General features: G+C 33.8%; 1 protein-coding gene across 1 annotated transcript in view; it reads right to left on the reverse strand.

The window, feature by feature from the left end:
- Nucleotides 1–698: 698 nt before the first annotated feature.
- Si (sucrase-isomaltase) overlaps nt 699–22927 on the reverse strand; it is a 73492-nt gene continuing 51263 nt past the window's right edge. Inside the window, exons 33-47 of the mRNA XM_052731398.1 lie at nt 21703–21765; nt 20386–20502; nt 18651–18738; nt 17274–17412; nt 15335–15468; nt 14372–14406; nt 14169–14285; nt 12074–12222; nt 9811–9895; nt 9671–9727; nt 9003–9127; nt 5547–5635; nt 3638–3687; nt 3272–3439; nt 699–1017 (exon numbers count right to left, since the gene is read on the reverse strand). Coding sequence (XP_052587358.1) covers nt 949–1017; nt 3272–3439; nt 3638–3687; nt 5547–5635; nt 9003–9127; nt 9671–9727; nt 9811–9895; nt 12074–12222; nt 14169–14285; nt 14372–14406; nt 15335–15468; nt 17274–17412; nt 18651–18738; nt 20386–20502; nt 21703–21765 — 1485 coding nt within the window. The 3' untranslated portion in view covers nt 699–948. The remainder of the gene's footprint in view (nt 1018–3271; nt 3440–3637; nt 3688–5546; nt 5636–9002; nt 9128–9670; nt 9728–9810; nt 9896–12073; nt 12223–14168; nt 14286–14371; nt 14407–15334; nt 15469–17273; nt 17413–18650; nt 18739–20385; nt 20503–21702; nt 21766–22927) is intronic.

Genomic DNA, 22927 nt, shown 5'->3' on the forward strand with positions numbered 1-22927 from the left:
ATGCTGATTACTGCAGCTATATTAAAATCTGAAAACTCGAAGACAACATGGGGATCTATTTTAAGACTGAGAGCCAGCCCTACAGCCTGAATGCCTAAGAATAGACAACACTATTTTTTTCCCTTGTCTGTGAAGTGAAAGTAAACAAAGAAAATGATTTTTATTAAAAACAGGAGTTCCGACATTTGTGCACTTCAAACACCAATGTGATGACATTTGGGCATGGACCTTTTGGAAGTAGTTAGGCCATGAGGATGGAGTTTTCATAAAATTGTTAATGCCCACCAGAGAAGGGATACAATGAGGTGATTCCTTTCTTGACTTCTCTGTCAGTATAAGATCATACTCTTCTATACTGAAAGATCTGTCAGTACTCAAGAACTGGGAAATTTTGATATTCTTGATTAAAATATCATGTTATATTAACTCATTTTAGTATCACAACTGGAATGAGAGAGCTAACTTGCTTGAAAAATATAGGAAAAGAAGCCACATCTTAATGTATTTATATACCTTTATTTTCTGTTTTGTAATGAAATATACATAGTACAAAAAGGATTAAGTATTATGATTTCTTAAATAAGTTAAGTCAACGCAATTGAATACAATATAACATATAATTTATATTACAAAAAATTTGTTAATTATAAAATCACTTTCTTTAATCATATACTAGTTACATGCATACACGTTTACAGGTTTAGTTGTTGCTTAAAAGGTAATTGTAATTATTTAAATCCTGTTAAACCTTCAAAGTAGTGGCATCCAGGTCACATTGATAGAACATGTTAGCACTTCCTTTGATGTACACAATGCAGAAATATTCAGATAAAGACTATAGCAATTCTGTTTTAAAGAATGTAAGAATTCAAGAAGAGAGAAATGTTTGAAGGTGAACTATGAACCTGATATCAATTCCTCCTCAGGAACTCAAACTGACGATAATCTTCATGACCAGCTGATTTCTATTGGTTCATAAAGAGAAACATTCCATTGTTGCAGGTCAATTGTTAGTATCTAAAAACAGAAAGTAAAGTTACAATTAATTCTTTAATTATAATTATGTTTTTCCTGTCATTTTTTAAAAAATAAACACCATTTCCATATCAGGTCATCTGTAAATAAACAGATATAGCTTCTCCTTATTTTGATGACGGCATTCATACATGATCCTTTTTGTGTGTGTGGTTCTCAAAAGTTGTGTGTGTGTGTTAGCTCACAGTACAGTTTATAATTCATCATCCCAGGGAGTCAAAGTGGACCTTTTAAGTTGGACACTTAAAAGAACAAGTCACATCACATAATGGATACATGATCTCTTTCTAGTGCTCAGCTCTCTATGTCTTAATACATTCTAAGACACAGACTCAAGGAATGGAATAGTGTACTGGGTTTTCTCATGTCAATAAACACAATCAAGACAAACTCCCATAGACATGCCCACAGGCCAACCTAGTCTAGACAATATCTCATAGAGACTCTCTCCCAGGTGATTCTGGAGTGTGTCAAGTTGATGATTTCTATATTGTCCTTTTTCAAATTCATGGCCTCTGCCTTCATTAGTTGTTGTTACTTAAATATATATTCCTAAATACCTAAATAAAATTTGCTCAGTGTGAATAATGTTACTTGTATGTATTTTTTCAGGGTTGACCATTTGGTATTGGGATAACCAACACATGTGATTTTGAGGTATATATTCATGCATGAGATTTATTGACATAGATTTACAAAGAACTGTTTATAGTTACTATTTTAAATGGATATGTTTTTAAAAATCATTAATTTTCTTAACATTTAAACTTTTTTGCAAAGGTGTATAATCAATGAAGCAAACTTCTTTTGAAAGAGTATAATTTTAAATGATATAATTGTCCCAAAAGAATTTGCAATAACATATGTCAGAATACCTCACTTGACCCTGTTCAGCTATCATTATGCAATTCAATTTTATAGCAAAATTATGAGGTTTATTTACCACTGCTAAATAAATATCAAGAAAATATAAACAGCATGTCATCTTTTTTTTCAATCTGACTAAAAAATACGCATTATAGCACAATTTATTTCAAACTGTGATTAATGGCCCATAAAACCTGGACCTTGGAGAACCAGTTTGCTTTTACAGGGAAACAATTTCTTGACCTTCTACCTCTGACAAAAGTATTATTAAATCTGTATCATTTTTACTAGGAATTTTATAAGCCAGTACAATTTTCACAAACAAGGTAGATCTGAAGAACTAAATTATCAACTATTACCAAAAAGGGCACCAAATATCCCAAACTGCTCCTCCCCCCATGTTGACATAATTAAAAGAAATTTAGGATAGTTTGACATCAAAGCAGTAAAAAGACTAAATTCTAATTGAAGTGGAAATCCAACATGCAGAGGGGGCATCAGTATCAACAGAGAGTGTTCAGAGAGTCCAGTGAAAGAGGTATGGCCATGGTACCCTTTAACACCAAAAGCCTGGGCCATTCATTAGAACCTAAGGTCTTCCAAAGCTGTCTTTCTTAAAATTGAGGTTGGGCAACCTGTTACTCTGTAAATTAAGTACACTAGAAGTGACTGATTGATTGGTAGCTCTTTCATACAAAATTAAATTCAAAAAGTATGTTTTTCTCGCAGTTATAGTCATGAAGACATGGCCTTACTCAGAGGAAATTGAGTTAACTGAGTTCTTAAATATATACTATATTAAATCCACACTTATGAGTTATGTATTCACCCAACTTAGATGTGAAAGAACTTGACAGATTGTGTACTTCTACAGATGTATCAAAGTTGGAGGAAAGACCTAAAATTATAGTGGAAACTGAAAAGCCAATATAGGCAGTGGTACTGTTGACACAAGACTCCTGATGCCTGGCTCAGAGTCTCTATTGTCTCTCTGATGACAATATTCATTTTGCTAAGAGGAGCTATATTAATTTTGAAACAATTTCAGAGACTTTTTTTATCTAAGATACATGCAATGCTTAAAGGTAAACTTTTCTACTAAAAACAGTATTTGAGGAATTGTTCCTCTTGATAGCAATTTGGTGTATTAATCTAAATTAATATTGCTTATTTTATATGAGGAAATTATAGAATAGCAGTCATTAAATTGATTTGTATGGCAAGTTATTGAGAATAATGACACATAAATATGTGACTATAACAAGATTGACAACACAGTTAATTTGTAATTCTGTTTTTGTCCTGGGGATGCCCATGAGGAGTCATGGAGATGTTTTACAGTCATGCATAACATCTGTATGTCACTCACCTCCTTGTCTGCATCGTCAGTAAATTTAGGTTTTTCTGTCACTCCACCATAAATCAAATTAACCTCAGTGACGCGGGCTGTTCCTTTCCCCCACACATGGATGTTTCCAAGTATCATCTCATTTTTGTTTTTATACCCATCTTTCAGTATAGTGCTTGTTAAAGTTGTCTATAAAGGCAAAGAAAAAGTCTCCATTTGAAAATTTAAGTAAATAGTCAGAAAAATACATAGCTTTGAACCAAAATGAATCATATTGGATAGCAAATTAGTGATTCAAATATATTAAATAATACATTTTATATAATGAACAGAGAATAAAACTCCATACATTATTTAGTACAATTGATTATAGAAGGTATTACATACTTGTTTTAGATCAAATTGTACCAAGGTGTATAGATCTCTTTCATAAGTGTCTGTAGAGAGACAAAAATGTGAAGTGATTTTATTTATCAAAGAACAATAGTAAATACCAGTATACTTATTTTTTTTCTGGTTATAAATGGAACCATATTCCACTGTGGCATTTCTAGGTAAAGTCAAACACACAAACACATAAAAATGTTATTTGGACCCATGACTTTATCTAAAGTCCATCTTGCCATAATAATAATCTAGCCAACACTCACAAAAGACTGTTTGGCAAATTTTATGTACAATAACAGAAACACTGTAGGAGATATGTGTTGTCATTATCATAATCATCATTATTATTGTTGTTATTCTCATTGTAGAAAGAAGTAATCTGTCATAAGACAAACCTATGAAGAAACTTAAAAAATACAAATATAAATATGATTTTCCTTTTACCTATGCAAGAACAGAGGATTTAGAAGATGGAAAAAGAAAAGTACAGTCACATATATGATGTAAACATGGACTGGCATAATGTAGAAAACCTAATGTCTTTCAATTCCCCACCTACTCACATATGCTAATATGTGCAAATTATAGTCTATTCATGTCATTACGTTTTTGAAAATTAATTTGTTGCTAATATTTTGATTCTAAAACTGATATTCTGCCACAAGCATTTTTCTATATATTCACACAGAAGACATGTATTTTTTATGTATTTGTGTATGTATACATGTAGGTGTATGTATATATATACATATATATATATATATGTATATATATACATAATGTGTGTGTGTGTGTGTGTGTGTGTGTGTGTGTGTGTGTGTGTTTTGTGCTCATTTATGTGTGAAAGGTGGATGATTCCAACTCTTATATTTTTTGGACAGGTTCTGCCACTAACCCAGAAATTGTCACATGGACTACACTGTTTATATCTCACCCCAAAGCTTAGGCTGGTTCCAATTCCTCAGTGAAGGATGGCAAGAGCATACTATTCTGATTTGGAAAAAAATTGGGAGGTGCTATGTTCTTGGGACAGAAATCAGATTTTCCTGTTTTCAATGTAAGTACATTAAAGCTTGAGTTATCTTCGCAACTTTCAGAATATGTACTCTTCAAAGAACCTCTAGGTGTATCTGATGCCAATGGAGAACAAAACATATATAGTGAGAGGTTTAAATATTTATTGTGATGTTGGGACACAGTTATGAATACAATGAAAATAAATTTAGGTTTATGATAGTTGAATATGTTACGGTCAAAAATAAAAGAAACAATCACAACAAAAAAACATAGTATGCTAAAAAAGAAAGGCAAAAAGAGAAACAAAACAAAAATCAATAGTAACACAGTAAGGAAAGTAAACTTATTTCAGCCTGCTTTGCAGAGTATGCACTGTTTTTGTTTGTTTGTTTGTTTGTTTGTTTGTTTTGAGACAGGGTTTCTCTGTGTAGTTTTGGTGCCTGTCCTGGATCTCGCTCTGTAGACCAGGCTGGCCTCGAACTCACAGAGATCTGCCTGGCTCTGCCTCCTGAGTGCTGGGATTAAACCACCGCCCAGCATATCTACTGGTTTTAGAGATATGTTTTGTGCATCACTTATGCACATGGAACACAGTGTGTTTGACTCATTGACCTACGTCAATGTAAGCAGCACTGGGCCAGCTTCTGCTACAAGTAAGCTCTGCCCATGCAATTCTCTTAACTCATCTTTTAATATATGAACTAAGTACTTTTAAAGTAAGAGAGAAGTCTTTAAGATTTTTAAGAAAAATTTGTGCTAATTCAAACAATTATTATACTCTTTTAACATTAACTGATATCTCTAGATTGGTGCTCAGCTAAGTGCAAAGTTAACACACTGCAGGGAATGTGCATGTTGTCAGCTCCACTCGTCTGGTAAGCAGAACACTCACCTATACTCTCTCCATCATCCCAAAATAGAGTTCCTTGTGCCGTCTGATTGTCGTCTGCTGCAACGATGAGCCTCATGAAATTCTTTCGACTACAAGAAAGAAATAGGGCTCTTGTAGTCTATCCATGTGTCCAGAGTAGGATAATTTATGATATGATAGTCATAAAAAGAGTACGACTAGAATGGAAGTTAAGGAAATAAACATCTAAACAGAGAAAGCTAAGAAGTGTCCTTCTATAAATTAGAAAAAAAGAGATATAGGAAAGAAATTCATTATATTCAAAGTGAAATGTCACGGACAGCACTGGGTTCTAAGAGTCCGCCTGCTGCCACTAATCAGAGGAGGACTCATTCACAGTAATTAAAATCATTAAGTTTGTGGATGTCTTTACTTTTATGTGTCACTATTTTGATCAATTTCTCCCTCCCTCTCTCCCTGCTTCCCTTTATCCCTGTCTCATAGTAACAGGATCAGAGACAGAGACGTATGTTCAGTAGTCTGCTACTGAGCTGTAGCCTCAGTCCTATTAATAGAATTTTCAATATCTTAAGCTTAATATTTATTTACATTTCTACATATAAAGAATTCAAATATAATTAACAATGAAAAGAATAACTAGGTAGTTCAAAGTTCAGTCTTTTTAATGGACAATGTCTCTCAGCTCATGATTATATAGACTCATTGATTAATTAAAGACAGCTCACTCTAGCAATGTGTAAGAAGTAACTTGGTTCTTGGTTTGAAGGCATCAAATGGTTAAGAAATATATTTCTTTAACACACTATTTTTTTCTGTCTTGCATTGGTAATTAGAGATATTGAAGCATACTGTCCTTAAGATTCCTAACATATACAGAGTTTTAAAGCTCAATTATTCAACAACTTCATATTCAATTTTTAAATAAACACAGCAAAGGACAAATGTTTGTGTGACTATTAATATTTACTTAGATAAAGGAAACTATATCTTATAAATATAAAAATCTGATTTAGTGATATGCATAGTGTCATATAACTTTAATCCCATATTTCTAGAATTTGAAAGACTGAGACAGAACATCACAAATCTAATGTTTGCATCTGCTACATAGCAAAATTCTGCCTTGAAAACAAAAATAAAATCTGGTCAAACCTACAATTTACAAATACTCTTGAAAAGTATATTAAAGTATCATATAGCTTACTCTCATATCTGTGTAAATGTAATGCCAATACTCCACATAAGATGTGACCCTTACCCCATAAACAGAAAGAAGTAGAAGAAAGACCTCTCTCATTGAAACTGAGAGTTCTTCATTCTACAAATTACATATTCTTATGTATATATGGAGAGAGGGCTCAAGTAGTTAAGCAGGGTCTGTTGAAGGCTGCTGGGTTTCATCTTGTAGCCTTCCAGGAAAGTAGCCATAGGAAAGCATTAGCAAGCCAAAGAGTCACTCCTACATCAACCACAGGGCACTGAATGTATTCACATTCCTCAGAGGTTGGACATATCATTAGGAGCCCTCAGGAATTAAGAAAGAAAGGACCGGCCGGGCGGTGGTGGCACACGCCTTTAATCCCAGCACTCGGGAGGCAGAGCCAGGCGGATCTCTGTGAGTTTGAGGCCAGCCTGGGCTACCAAGTGAGTCCCAGGAAAGGCGCAAAGCTACACAGAGAAACCCTGTCTCGAAAACCCCCCCCCCCAAAAAAAAAAGTAAGAAAGGACCTGATGCTTTATTAAATAATGAATAACAATAGAAATCCAAAGCAGCTTTGTCTCCGTTAGTCTTCATACAGGTTAAGGTTTTATGAAGATGGAAGGTAGGTCCTGCTCCTCCAGACATCGGGGAACTTAGTAATTGGAAGGAACTATTGTTAACTATAGTGTTAATGGATATCAGTATTTTCATAGAGTACAAGTCAGAAAATATACCACAGGACAGAAAGGAAGAGGTAGAGGCAGTGAAATAAAATGGAAGCCAAAGGAAACTTCCAAATAAAATCTTCCAAATAAAATGGGACTTCAAATCTGTAAACTTCAGAAAAATCAAATATTATTCAGTGATATAAATAAATGAAATAAGATGTTATGAGATGGAGGGACTATGTGAGTGTACTACTAAATGAATGAAATTCAGTTGAAAAGGCCACAAGCCATGTAGTTCCCAAAATATGTCATTCAATGAGCTGCAAATGATGAATGCTAAAGGCTCAGTGGTTGCAAAGGGTTCAGTGGGGTTGAGTGGATGGAAACTAAAGGCTGCTTAAAGTAATGGAACTGCTCTGCTCTTTGTGATATTATTCTCTTCTTTATAACCACAGATTGTAAAAGAGCAGGCATGAGCCCTGTTACAAACTACTGACACTGGATGACAGTGATGTGCTCTTGCAGGTTCATCAAATATGGTGAAGCTGTTTATGATAAAGAGGCTATAAAATTGACAAATATGTTGAGATCTCTAAACCCTTCTCTTAGTTTTCTACAATTCACAAGTTGTATTCTAGAAAGTTTTATGAAAATATTGTTTTCAGTTCTAATATGTGATATAGTTAAGACAGCCAGCCCAGCATGCATAAAGGACTGGGTGCAAGCTTTTGCCCTACAGAAGCTAGGGCGGAGTGGAAAACACCTGAAATCCCAGCCCTCAGGAAGGAGAGACAGACAGCAGGGTCAGAAGATTAAGGTCATCCTTTGCTACATAGCAAGTTCAAAGCTTGTTTTTAATGTATGAGATCCTGTCTCAAATATAAAAAAATAAAAATCCCAAACTAATATTTTTAAGAGCTGTAGTTATTTCCATGTCATAGTTAAAAATAAATAGATGATGACCTTGCTTAGTTAGCCACTCAAAAGACAAAGTATTCATTTACAAATGTCTCTGCATATTGTACAATGAGCTCATGAAGTTTTAGTTCATACTTAGTCAGGGAAGCCTTACTTTTAAAGCGGATGTGCCACTCGGAAATAATTTTCCATGAGTCTTCAAGATTTATGCATATTGCGTGTGAAGAGCGACTAGAAATTGAATTTCATTTTTAAGAAATTTTTGAGTAGGTGATGTTGGAAGATAGGAGCATATCTTAAAATGCTATAAATTACTGTTCATTATTATATTCACTGTCCATTATACTAAAGAGAATGAATGTCTTTTTCCAAGCTCAGGATGGATAGGTTTTGTTTGCATCTCGCAAAAACATATTCAACTCCCCTAGATAAGTGGATGCTCAACTGACTCAAAGCTTCAATTTCAGGATCTACCCAAATGGCAAAAGGTCATTCTTGTGGGATGAAGGAGCAGGGAAAACCAAAGTTCATCAAAAGCCTCTTTTTCTGCCATGTCTTCTGTTTCTAATTGAGCACCTTTGCTATTACAGAAGGCTCACAGGGAAAAGGTCAGATCCTTTCTAACCACTGACTTTTAGGAAAAGGATATATTACAAAACGAAATGAAAGTCCTACAAACAGTTCACTTACCTGAGGTGTGTGTTCTGTGCGGGTTCTTGGCATGGTAGAATATAACCTCCTCGGACATGCAGATTTATTGTATCAAAAGGAGCTGGAAATGTTTCTTGTTGGCCTCTGACCTTTATATCTTCCCCCTGGTAACAAGAAGGAGGGGGGAATGAGAAATGAAATAATGAGTAATGCGAGAATGTAAAAAAGCACAGTTATGAAACCAAGTGTGACAATTTTCTACTTAAAAACTAACAAAACAAATATGACTCTAAAAAATAAATCTTGTTTAAAGTGTATCCTTAGGTCCTGGTTACATTTTTGTCCTCATGGTTATTTGTTTTCAAGATCTTCTAGGCGCAAATGTGTGGATTTTGCAAGGTCACAAAAAATGAAAAACTCTATTATTTTTAATGACCACTTTTTTCCTAACCAAAGGAAGCAACATATGTTTGTAACATAGTATACAATTTTGTGTTTTTTTACTAAAACAAAACAATGACCCACATAACACACTAGATCAGAATAAATGAATTATTCCATGGTATGTTAATTTGATTCAACAATAACAGCACATAACTAATTTTGAATTTTTGAGTAGAAAAATAAATACATAACTTACCATATGAATCATCCAAATATAGCATATTTCAGGACAGTTAATTTCCAAGAATTCTCCCAAAACTTACCGTATAGAAGTCAAACCATCGGGCATTAGGGACATAGCCGTTCACACTGTTCATGTACTGGAACGGAAGAAAGGAAGTCATTTGAAATCACCTGAAATCAAGTCAAATCATTGTGTGAATGAACACATGGTCCCACTTACAGGGTAAAGGACAGGCGTCACCATGAAAGCTGGACCCCACAGGAACTGCTTGTAGATTTGCCAAGTTGCTCTGTCGTCAAAGAACCTTCACAGAAGAATCACAAGGTATTCAATTAAACCAAAGAATTTACTTCCTTCTGAACACCATAAAATGCTTATTCAGGCCCCAGATTGCTGGAACCATTGTGGATTTAATTAAAAACCATGCTCAAATATATTTAAAACAAAAAACTAGTCTGTTGTTTGGAACACAGTGTGGAAAATTGTATAATTTATGAGAAAAACCAAATTATGTCTAAATGTTCGAGTGAAAGGATTGTTAAGGAATATTTGAACAAAATAAGGACAAGTCACTATGAAGTAGAGTTTATACAGGAGAGTAAGTACAGGTATTTAAATATCAACTTTGTCTAGTGGAGGATCAGCAAAATTGGAAACAGGAATTACAAACAACCTGCAAAACGTTTGTAAAACTTTCACTATATGAATGTTTACTATTTCTTTTAACAATTCTAAAATGGGATTTTTTTTTAAAGACAAGGTGTGTAGGTTTACAACTGTAATTCCATACACAAAAACTGAGGCAGGAGATTGCCATGAGACGAAGATAAGTCTGAGTTGCGTAATGAGTTCTAAATACACAAAGTAAAATTCTGTTTCCAAAATTCAAATAATCTTCAAATAATAAAAAGCAAGTGAGGCCCACTGATGTAGAGATACCACATTAACAGGTATGAAACTAAGATAAGACCTTAGAAGCTAGTAGTTACACTGCTGCAGAGGGAATGCTTAGTTCAAAAAACGAAATAAAAATTGTCACGGTGTATGTGTGGTAGGGGAGGTTGCCTATCTTGAGCTCTTAATATTGTCTAACATGTCATTATGTCGTTAAAGATTTTCGCATATGTAAGTTAATTTCTAACACTGAAAAATAAATGACCATAGGAAAAAAAAATACAAATTTGGAAAGCATCACTAACAAATGTTCCCCTTTCTTATGCTATTGAAATGAAACAATTAATCATTTTTATAATTAGTTTTAGTTTTGCTTTTGTTTTGCTTCATTAGCAACCAAGAGGAGTGATAAAGAAGCAGTGGAGGTTTAGCCGTCACTAAACTCCCCATGAGACAAAGGCTGAAGCATGATGTACTCTCACAGAGACAAAAAAAAATTGTTCAGAATCTATAACCAGACTTTTAAAATTTAGAAATACAAAGGGGATTAATATAAAACATAAGAGTGCCATTATGACAATGAAACAGAGGAGTGGCTGCAGCAGAGGTAAGAGTACAACCTTAGTGTACTTCAAATGGTGGCATGCATTTTTTACTACACCCTTACCTCTTTTAAAACATTTTATAATTTCCCTGAGAATTTATTTTGTGTTTTAATCACCTTCACAACTGCCGGGTCCTTTCACTTCCACATCCTTTTGTTTTCCATACCTTACCCTCTGTCCTCTTTTTTATTATAAAAAGCTACTGGGTCTCTTCTTTCTATGGCCATCCACTGGAGTGTGTTCAACCTACCAGGAGCTATACACATCAAACTAATTCTCCTCTCCTACCAGTCATCTGTTACTAATAGTTCCTCAGCCAGGAGTGGGATTTCCTGTCTACCTTCCCCTACCATGCTTAGACTTTGTCTGGCTTGAGCTTGCACAGGTCTTGTACACACTGTCACAACATTGTGAGTTCATATGTGCAACTGCCCTGCTGTTGAGAAAACACTGTTTGAGTGAAGTCATCCACAGCCTCTGCCTCTTACAGGCATTCCAACTCTTCTGCAGTGATTGCTGAGCCTTGGGAAAGGAGGAACTGCGTGGATATTCCATTTAGAGCTGAGCACACTACGGTTTGTTATTTGCTACATATTTTAATCTTTAATAAAAAGTGAAGGCATACAAGGGAAAATTATTATTTTCATAAATTTATTTTGAGTACTCAGTCTTAATTTATACTATACAGTTGTGATTTTTATTACTTGATTATTAGTAAAACTCAGTTAAAATAGTTCAAGAGTTGAGAAGCAAAGTGCCTCATAATAAGTTAAAGAGGTATTTTAAAATAAGCATTTCTTTTTTAATAATTAGGGCAATTATATGCTAACTGACTCCATTAGTCAGTTTATTATACTTATTTTTTGTAAACCCTTTATTAGCTCAAAATATATAGTAAAGCAACTACAATATATTGTATTAAAATAGATAATAGATTAACGTAAATGAAAGCTACTTGTGGAAAAAATACAGCTTGTACTTACTCATGCATTAGGGGTCTGATGACTGTGCCACCATGAACATGGGCTTCATGCATCTGTGTGTAGAAATAGGGCAGCAAAGCGTATCTGATTTCTAGAACGTTCTTTGACATTTCAGCAAAAGTTTCATTCCAGGAAACAGGATCTTGTCTCTGAAAGAAAGCATAATGTAGCATCCATAACTCACTGTTTAAATCTTGACATCAAATTGGAGAATAAAAGTAGCAAGTTATTAGCAATGTCATGTACTATGAACTATCTTTTCAAAAATTCTGAATGCTGTCTCAGTTCTCTTTTATGAAGAATGAGGGACAGTGATTATTGTATATTTTAATTTGTATCATGTATACAAACTGCGCTTCCTCACAATTACAAAGAACACCTCTCATGTTTGTTTATAGCAATCATTGGGGGGTCATTTAGAGCTACATCATGTTTATGAAGATTCCAACTTTACTAGATTTGGAAAATAAGAAAGTTGAAGTGATAACCTGGTATTCTCCCTGGCAGATGCACTATTAGAATAATCAAAGACTTGAAACTACACTAGCTGAACAATTATTAAATTATGCTTGATCCTATTTATAATATATGTTACTTATACACAATATATTTTTGTAGTTTCATAGTCAAGTAAGTAGAAAGACACAAAAATCATAGGATATAGCCAAGTTAATTAATCTCAGCTTTTGTTCTGGTCTTACACTAGCATATATATCTAAGTCATAGGGTGTTAAGCTCAATTATATTAATTCATACTTAAGCAAGTTGAGTTTTCTTTTCTGGGAATACTTACTTATAAATGTTTCTTTCATCTGTCCTTCCCTCTCAATGTTACCATCTTAGGGACTTTTGAATCTAGAATTCTACATTTGAAATTTTCCTCCTCCAAATATTTATATTTTTCTCACTGAGATCTGTGTTTAAATGTTCTCTTTTACAAGTCCTTGGGGGAACTACCATTCAGGTGCAGAATCTCCACACATCTCTTCAACTATATATTCCTTAACCCATGCTCATATGACTTTAAAATATTTTAAATGTAAAGGAGTTATAAATATAAATAAATCATATTAGAATATAATGAATCGCTAGAATGGATACACTAAATATTTAAAAGATACATCTCAATGCATATTCCCCAAATCACTCCTTTTTGATTTGGGCCTTTCTTAGTCCCTGCCCTTTTCCTCCAGTGTCTCTATCTCGTACATTAGTAACAAGTTTCTATTATATTCTTCATATTTCTTCAAACATTTCACCACAGTTTGTCTGTCTTTCAATCTGCTTCAAAATGTAGTTGTAACTTGCTTTGTATCACTGAATTTTGGCTATAAAGATAGTAAATTCACCTCTTCTAGTTAAGTGAAATTTGGATCGTACAAAATTTTCTCAGCGCAGCAGGCATTTGTTGATTAGGAAATATGCTTTGACTATGTCTTTATATTGTCGACCTTTGACTGACGTATTTTCTGCTCAGTTCACTCTTTCTCTGCACTATTAACTAAAAGTTTAGCACAAGCTAGTGCTTATTAGGATATTGCCTCTAACTGTCCACAGTTTTCCATAAAATTAAGCACTGTTTCATACAGTGCTCAAAATTTGTATGGAAATAGGTTAATAACTCTCAGTGATTGGCATTGCGCAGAAATCTGAACCTGCAATTCATGCTATCACTTCTTCTTTCTCAATTTACCAACTTCTTCATTAATATTTTATTTTAAACCTTCCCATTTCATTCATCATTGCAAATGTCTTATACTTCTAACCAATTTAGTTCCAAGTTGACTTTTTATTGTTGCTCTGTCCCAGCATGGAATAAGTTCTACAGTAGGACATTCTCCTAACTCTTCCAACATCTTATAGAACAGTATGTGTGTTCCCCAATCAAACATGCACCCTGAGTACACCTCAGGTCCTAAAAGTCTTAAAAAGATAGACTAAGTACTTCATAAACATGAAAAGATGTGAAGCATTCATGTAAAACTCTGTCAAGTAAAATATGATTGAAACAACAACAACATACAATCTAAGGTTGTTTAGGGAACAAAAACAAACATAATAGAAGAAAATTGACCTAAATGTAGTAATTACATACTCTAGTAAATTGGATGTTGTGGTTTCTTGAATATGGATAAAAGGCTCCAACTTGCATCCAACGAGCACAGAGATGATATTCTGAATCATTGAAGAAACCACAAATGTCTGCTCCAACCTAAAAGACAGTTATATTTAATGCATATTATGGACTATTTCTTAATGGTTATAGCCTACAAATATAAAATGAATAGATTTACTTACATATGGAATCCCAAAAAGATTAAATTCCAGCATGCCTAAAAGTTAGAATAACAATTTTAGTATTTTATTAGTGAAGATGCTCTATTCATATATATGTGTGTTCTTATTAAATAAAATATTTTGATATTCATGATAAATTATTCTCTTATAATCATACTTATTGTACTTATTAGTGTCAATGATAATCTCAAAAATAAGAGATCATTTGCTTTAAGATAATAGAGACAATAGCACTAAAACAATGTAAACACAATTAAGTTATAAACACAACAGCGGCATAAGACTGAGTGGTAGTGTTTTCCTCAATTTCATTTAAAAAAATAAATTGTTTTTTCTGCTATTATTTAACCATTTATTTACAATATAAAACAAATATAATTATCCTTATTAAATAATATTTAAAATGATAACTTCAACAAAATAGAATGCATGCAACTTCCCAGCTCTTTGGTAAAAGAAATATTCTAAATATGATTTTAATGAACCTTTCATTATTCAATAAGATTTAAGTCTAGAATGAAACCAGTAATTGTTTATTTGTGGTTTGAAATGACGTTGCTATTTGCCATGTTTCTATTTTCAGAAAAGGCTTTGATTTCATGTGTTTCCTTCTTGACCATTTCTCAGTGATTTATTCTCTAGCAGATAATTTCTATACATTGCCTTCTTAGCTTTAGAATAGTGTCTCTTAAAGCCCGTGCCTTCTTCAACTAGGAAATAGGGTCCAGAACAGATAGTGATTTTTTTTTATCTAAATAAACTAGCTGAATATCACCAGTCATTTGTTTCTATGAAGCATCCTTGATTATGCTTTTCTGACTAGTGACATTTCAATGAAGTCCTGTGTCATAAAAATGTTGTGAGTATTTTAATTATTACAGTTTAGCTGTGATTTTTTAGCACAATGCAAAGCAATATTTATTGGAGAGCTTAAAATAATAATAGATGATAATTATCACATACCAATGAGAGATTTTTCCAAATTGTCCCAGTTTGCATAATTGTCTCCGAGCCAATGTCCACCCCATCTACCAGCCGTGGGATATGTAGACCGAGAGATGACTATCCCTCTCAGGCCAGTGGTCTTCTGTAATGCACTACACAATGAAGACATATGTTGCATGTTTACATTATTTATTTTCTTTAAATATTTCTTTTTGCTGCAGTTTTACAAGACAGAGTATTTCTATGTAGCCCTGGAACTTGCTTTGTTGACCAGGCTGGCCTTGAACTCAGAGATCTGCCTTTCTAGTGCTGGGATTGGAGGCTTGAGTTACCATGTATGGCTTAAATATTTCCATACAAACAACTTCCATGAACACACAGTATCTACTTTAGGGTCAGGCTTCCTGTTATAGTCAACTCTTCATAACAGAGCCTTCACTCACTATGGAGTAAAACACTCCAAGGTACAACAGATAAATTTCTTCCCTTCTAAAACTTGCTAGAGTGAAACGAATATATAATGTGAAACTTTCCTTTCTTAATCTTTCAATGCATGTAACTACAAATAATATTAATTAAGCTAATATATCAAATAGAGCATTTTATTCTACTTAAATTTGCAACATTCAGTAGAAGTATGGATGTGATAAATCAATGCAGTTCTCAGTTATAACCTATCACTTTTATTGTACATATTAATATGAAAAATATGTATGCTAAGGCCTCCCCTGCTTTACAGTAAATAAAGAATGATAATATTTAGTGGATTATTTGTTTTTTTTTTAAATAAAGAATCATCATAATTTAGTTGTGGAATTTATCTCAAGTCAAATCTCATCAAGAAAATAAACAAATCTGTTTATATTTTGTCTTCTCTTTCTTTTCTACCTTTAGAGAGAGAGAGTAGCATTGATGACTTATGCATCTTAAAACATATTCAAATTTAAAATATAATGCAATATTACATTAGTTTATGTTCTCTGCATCTCTTTCTTTCACTTTTCTCTTTTCTGTCATTCCTCATTTGCTTTCTCATATATCACTCTTTTTCTCTGACTAGCATATATATACATATAGGTTCTATCAATTGAAATAAAATTTGCTCTTACTCAAAAATAGCTTTATATGAATACAAACTATAAAAGTATTTCAGAATGATGGACAGAGGTGATTCATGCCTTTAATAATAACACTCAGGGTGCAGAGGCAGACAGATCCCTGTGAGATCAAGGCCAGCCTGAACTCTTCAGAGTGCGTTCTACGACAGTCAGGGCTACAAAGAGAAATCTAGTCTCAAAAGCAGAACAAAACAAATAAATAAAAAAAAACCCAAACATATCAGGAGATGACAACTCAAATACATAATTAGGTAGATTTTAATATTGACTAAGTTCATCATCAGAATCATATATTTTTCTGGTCACAGCAAGAAACACAGTGATTCTTAGGATCTGCTTGGCTATAACAACTCATTGTATTGCTCTGTTATTCAAGTGATGGTTAGTGTTAGTTACCAACTTGACATAATCTAGAATATTCTGGGGGTTTGTTTGAAGGCTGGTTGGAGGTTATCTGGATTATGTTAATAATTAGTTTAAATTGTATATTTACTCAAGTTTTATTTACTCATTTGTACATTCAACATTATTCACCAAGTATTGTGCTGAGTATATTTTGGAAAACAAATAAGTATGGCCAAGAATTTTTTGGAATAACATGAAAGAAATAAAAACAATAAGACTATAATGAGGACAGATAGATTTTGTTCCATTGCTCAACTGACTGATAGATAGAAATTATTTTCTTCTGAGATTAGGTAGGAAGAAGTAATTTACAAAGAACAATTGGAAAAGAAAGAAATTCGGCAAGACCCTTGAAATGTGAAACTTTGAAGCTGATATCATCAATACAAAAATGAACTAGAAAGCCAGAGAAGAAAATGATAAACATTACTTACTCCAGAGTAGGTTTTATTTGTGACCATCCATATAAATTGTGTACATCATAATGCAGAACTGATGATCCATCACTAAGAATCTGCTCAGTCTCCATGCACATGGTTCGGAAATGTAACCCCTCCGTTCTTTTTGTGAGTTCTGGTAAAAAACAAGAAAAATGTAGTAATAATACTTTGAAGAACAGGACTTTAAAAGTGTAGCTCATAACCACACATTCTTTAATACTTAATTTTCAGATACTAATTTTACTAATGATTTAAAAGATACATATGAAGTGCAAGGTCATGTTTTAAGCAAGTATAAACTGGATGGTAAATAATTCAGATTACTATAGCATATTGTATAATGATCACTCAATGCTTTAAACATTTCTTTATGGAGAATATGTGAACAACCTGTTCTTATAAATATTCTGAAACACCTGATGTGCCATATAAAACAGGTATTCTTTCCCTCAAAAAACAAAATTTCATCCACTCACACATTTCTGATATTCAAATTATGAGATTTCAAATAATTATTGATTTGTAATCATTTGTACACTTTGTGTATACTAATTTTAAGTTTCTGTAGTGATCTATGTAATAGTAGTTGAACCTTGTACTTATACAAAAATCTAAAACATGAGTACAGTGTCAGTTACACACATTTTTCAAGATTTCCTTTTTACTTTTTATTTGTGTATATGTGCAAATGCACATGAGTATAAGTGCCCATGAAGTCCAGAACTCAGTATTGGATCCTCTGGATCTGGAGTTACATAGATAGTATTGAGCCTCCCCATGTGGGTGCCAGGAATCAAACTGTAGCTCTCTGCAAGAGCAGTAGGCACTCTACTTTTAAGCCATCTGTCCATTCCTGAGATTTCTACTTCTTTTTATTCATTTAAGTGAAAAATACTGATTCAGTACTTATTCATTAAAAGAATCCAATTGGAGCACAAATCTCAGAACCAAAGCCACTGTTGTCATCAACAAACATTGTGTTTGTTGCCTCCTTCCAGACATTAGCTGTCACCAGGCCACAGATGAGCAGAGAATAGTTTTCTTCCATTTTCCCTTCATTAGAATAGTTATTGCAAACAATATTTAATGAGTAAAGGGTATTAAATCATTTAACATAGAAAATTCTGAGGAAACTGTAACAAAACAAATTAAATTAAGATAGAATTATGGGTACATAAATAAAACGTTTACTTTTCTTCTCAAAAGAGTGTTGAATTATTAGATATTGGACCTGAGATTGGGCGTATTGGACTGTGTGACTGACTACTTAATTTTAGAATGAATTTCCACTTACTGCAACTTAAGGTCTAAATAAACAATAAACAGTAATAATAGTACTGTATTATAAAATGTATAGCCATCAAATTCTACCTGGGAAATATGGAGGGTAATTTAGTGTATGATTTCTGCATTGGTTACTAACTGTTCCATTTACAAAACTCGAAGGCTCATTCATATCCTGAAAGAGAAAACAAGGGGTTTTAAGCATTTTACTGCATATCTGTTGAAAATAATAATTTGTAAACTTTCATAGGTAACACCAGTTTGTAATTTCAGAACTCAGGAGACTGAAGCAGTACTGTCATGACTTTTAGGCAGTCTGGGATACCTGGGAGGTAGGGAGTTCCAGGTAATCAACTTGAAGCGTTAAGGTGCAAATGAATTAATTGGGTTTGAACAGCCTCTTCTTTACTCCATATTTCAAAATTATAAAACATTTTATCAAGATGTATTGTTTTCTTCAGAATATGATCTACCTCACTTTAAAAACATAAAATACTGTATCCCCACTGTAGATTGTGCACATAAGAGTGAATTGAGTAATATGCTTCCATGATATAAATTATATTATATAGTTTAAAACCTCCTCCCTCTCTAGCCCTTCTTCAAAGTGACATCAATTGTTGTGGGAGACAGTTCTGTAGCTTGGCCTGTTTGAGGGGTCCCTGGCAGTCGGATCAGGATCTGTCCCTGGTGCATGAACTGGTTTTACTGGAACCCATTCCCTATGGTGGGACACCTTGTTCAGCCTTCATGCAGGGCGGAGGGTCATGGACCTGCCTTAGCTGAATGTACCAGGCTTTGTTGACTCCCCATGGGAGGCCTTACCTTTTGGGAGAGGAGATTGGGGATGGTTCGGGGGGAGGCAGTGGAGAGAGTAGAAAGAGGGGTAGGAGGGGAAACTGTGGTTGGTGTGTAAAATGAATAAAAAATTTTAAAAAATTTAAAAATAATAAATAAATAAATAAATAAACAAATACAAGATGTAGCTTAAAATGTAACCAGCTTCCATGGGCATCTCTATGCTTGATTTCAACCAAAGGACCAGGAAACAAGGAGCATCTCTACTGAGCACATGGACTAGAATCTCTGTCATCCTGCAGAATGGACAGAAACCTGGGTAGCTCTCATGAAATGACTTCTCACACCTGAGAACAAGTTTTCTTCTCTGACCCATATATAATTCTCAAGGACGTATTTATGAAATATTCCTTATACTTCAAATATTTGAATATCAAATAAATATTGATTTTTGAATTGTATATTATGCAATTTTGTATCCTATATGTGTGCACATAGCAGTACCTACATTACATGTTCCTCAGTTAAAATCGAACTAAATACAAGTATTCATGTGCAAAGCATCACAGCAAGCAATATCACTCTAAACAGCTAGACAAGCATCGTGTACATTCTCCTGCATTAAATATTTACTTATAGAAAAGTTGATTCTTTTTATACCATCTCAAAACTATGCAACTATATTTTTATTAAGATAAGAAAGTTGTTCAAAAGGCATTACTTTGGTAAAAGTTTAGTATTTGAGTGCGTCATTCTTGCATTAGGTAAAAATAAAATAAGTGGTTAATATAACTTCATAGCCAGAAACATAGACTGTTTTGGATACTTGGTCAAATTGAGAAGCCCAAGAATTTACAGTCATACGTATATATTAAATTGTTAAATATCTATTTTTAGCATTCTTTTGTATAACAATGTTGAGCAATGAAAGAGTGAGCTAACCTGCACAGGGTTATACGGCATTATTAGACTTACAAAACCTCTATAGAATAAACATAAAATAAAATCTTAAAAGCTCACTTACAATCCACAAGCCATCAAACTTCATTTTTTCATGGTAGAAGTCAAAAATTTCAGTTGTCCACCACTCTGCTGTGGCATTCTTGAAGAAATCTGGAAATGCTACATGTGCTCTGGAAGCCTAAACAAAACAAAGTGGAGGTGCAAGTTCATACTCAAAAAGTCCTCAGAGAACATTCAGATGTGAACAGAACTTTGTCTTCAGACTCTAGTTACACGTGTTTCTCTCCAGCATCCAGGGGCAATGGGACAGGGATACACATGCAAAGAGAAAGTGAGTAATAAGAGAACAGCCTGCAGGGCAGTGGTGACACATGCCTTTAATCCCAGAACTCTGGAGGCAGAGGCAGGTGGATCTCTGTGAGATTGAGGCCAGCTTGGTCTACAGAGTTCGTTCCAGAACAGCCAAAGCTACATAACTCAGTGAAAACCTCTTGAAAACTCCGCTCTCTCTGTCTCTCTGTCTCTCTGTCTCTCTGTCTCTGTCTCTGTCTCTGTCTCTCTCTCTCTCACACACACACACACACACACACACACGAGAGAGAGAGAGAGAGAGAGAGAGAGAGAGAGAGAGAGAGAGAGAGAGAGAGAGAGAGAGAGAGAGAGAGACAGAACAGATTAAGGATCACTGTGGAAGTCAGGCAGAATGATTTGAAGAGTCAGAGGTGGTAGAGGGCTACAAGAAACCTTTTTGGACAAAATAGAGCAGTTTCACATATGAATCACAAGGATGTGACAGTATACACAAGATCTATGCAAGTTCAAACCAGATGAATTCCCAACACACAGAGAGGAAGTGTGCAAAAAGTCCAACTCCTAGCTGGAGTTTTTGGCAATTGATATCTTCTGGGAAAGGAAGAGCCAGGCAAATCTCTGACTTTTGTGTCTGAAAATCTATTTTCTTTGAGATAAACATGATAACACTTTTTCTTTTATCATCACTGAGAATTCACGAGTATTATGCTAAGTGATATAAGAAAATCAAGGGAAGAAAAATAAAGCATCAATGTAATAACAAGGTATTTAAAAATTCTTGTAAAATATATCTCATGTAATGCATTAAGATAAGATAAAAATCTTAGATATTATTGTCACATGAAAACAATGTAAAACATACAATTGCTTCATCTATTTATTCCTAAAATTTCATATTTTGGAAAAGTTCATTAAAGGTGATTAAAATTAATCAAGTGGAAAATATTTTAAAGTAAACTTCCTTCATTTAAAGGAAAATACTCAAATTCAATCATACACTAATATGACCTTTAATCCAAAATTCTGAATGTGTTTTAGCTATAAAGTCCAATAATACAAAACTTACATTAACAGCTTCATCTTCTGTTAAACTCTCATTTATTTCAATATTAGGTAAATCTGGCCAAACCTGTAAGAAAATATAAGTGAATTGATAATTCAAAATGAATAAGGAATGAATGCTATAAAAATTAGGAATATGTTACTAGAGACACAGTCTAACTTTGAGATCCCTGGCCCTCTAATCCCTATAGTTATATCTTATCCATTTCATTTTATAATATATTTAGACTTAGAGAAAAAGAATGATAAAAATTAGTCTATTTCCTTTATGTACCTTCCCTTTAACCACCACAGATGCAATATAATTAACTAATGTTTAGACTGTGCTTGAACTCCTTCACTTTCATAATTAATGTCTACACTCTGATCCCGTGACAATGGTAAAAATACAACCTAAATCATTAAATCAGAAAAAAAAACGTAAATAGCAAATTATGTCACCATCATAGCAATTTGTAAAATTAATCTATTTAGAATGTCATTATTGCATGTTTTGGAATATTTTTCTTAAATATGAAAGAAATCTTCCAAGTCCAGGGACCTAAAACAGGCCCAGGGTTCCAGGAAGTTGTTATTCATAGAATTCCCAGGAAACAACCAACCCTCATCACAGGCCATGAAGCCCAGAGGATGCAAAAAGAGGCATTTTGACTTAGCTCTCTCTATCGCAAACACAGTTCACACAGAAAATGTTTTCAGGTCTGGCTAAGACCTGACTTCCCTCCCTCCCACTGGCAGTTAGTTACAAAGCCTGTGACTCTTGACAGCCCTTTACTCTGCACCCTTGGGGCTGTCCTGCTGGGTCTTGACATGTCCCGAACACACCAAGGAATGTCTCATATTGCTGTAGAGGTCATTCTGACTTTTCCATTTTTCAATTCCCTCTGACTGCTTAATCCTCGCAAACACTATATGGGAACCAAATCCAGATATTGCCATAATTCACTCAATCTACATATCACTGCTTGTAACATCCAGTGAATGAGTTTCCTTCTTCACTTTCATCATATAAGTTCAGTTTTCCAAGCAAAACAACAGCAAGACCCAAAACCATTTTGCTCATACTTTTAACAAAAGGAAAAATGCGTAAGCATTTGTCACAGCAGAGCATCCTGAGCAGCCACTCCATTATTGGAAGTTTCATTATTAAACACAAAATATATCTAAAAGTTTAATAAAATCTAATTTAGTGACAAAAATTTATTTTAGGATTTGTGTGAATCCCTTAT

The sequence above is a fragment of the Peromyscus californicus genome, unplaced genomic scaffold, assembly GCF_007827085.1.
Source record: "Peromyscus californicus insignis strain IS unplaced genomic scaffold, ASM782708v3 Scaffold_9__1_contigs__length_137607984, whole genome shotgun sequence".
NCBI classification, from domain to species: domain Eukaryota; kingdom Metazoa; phylum Chordata; class Mammalia; order Rodentia; family Cricetidae; genus Peromyscus; species Peromyscus californicus.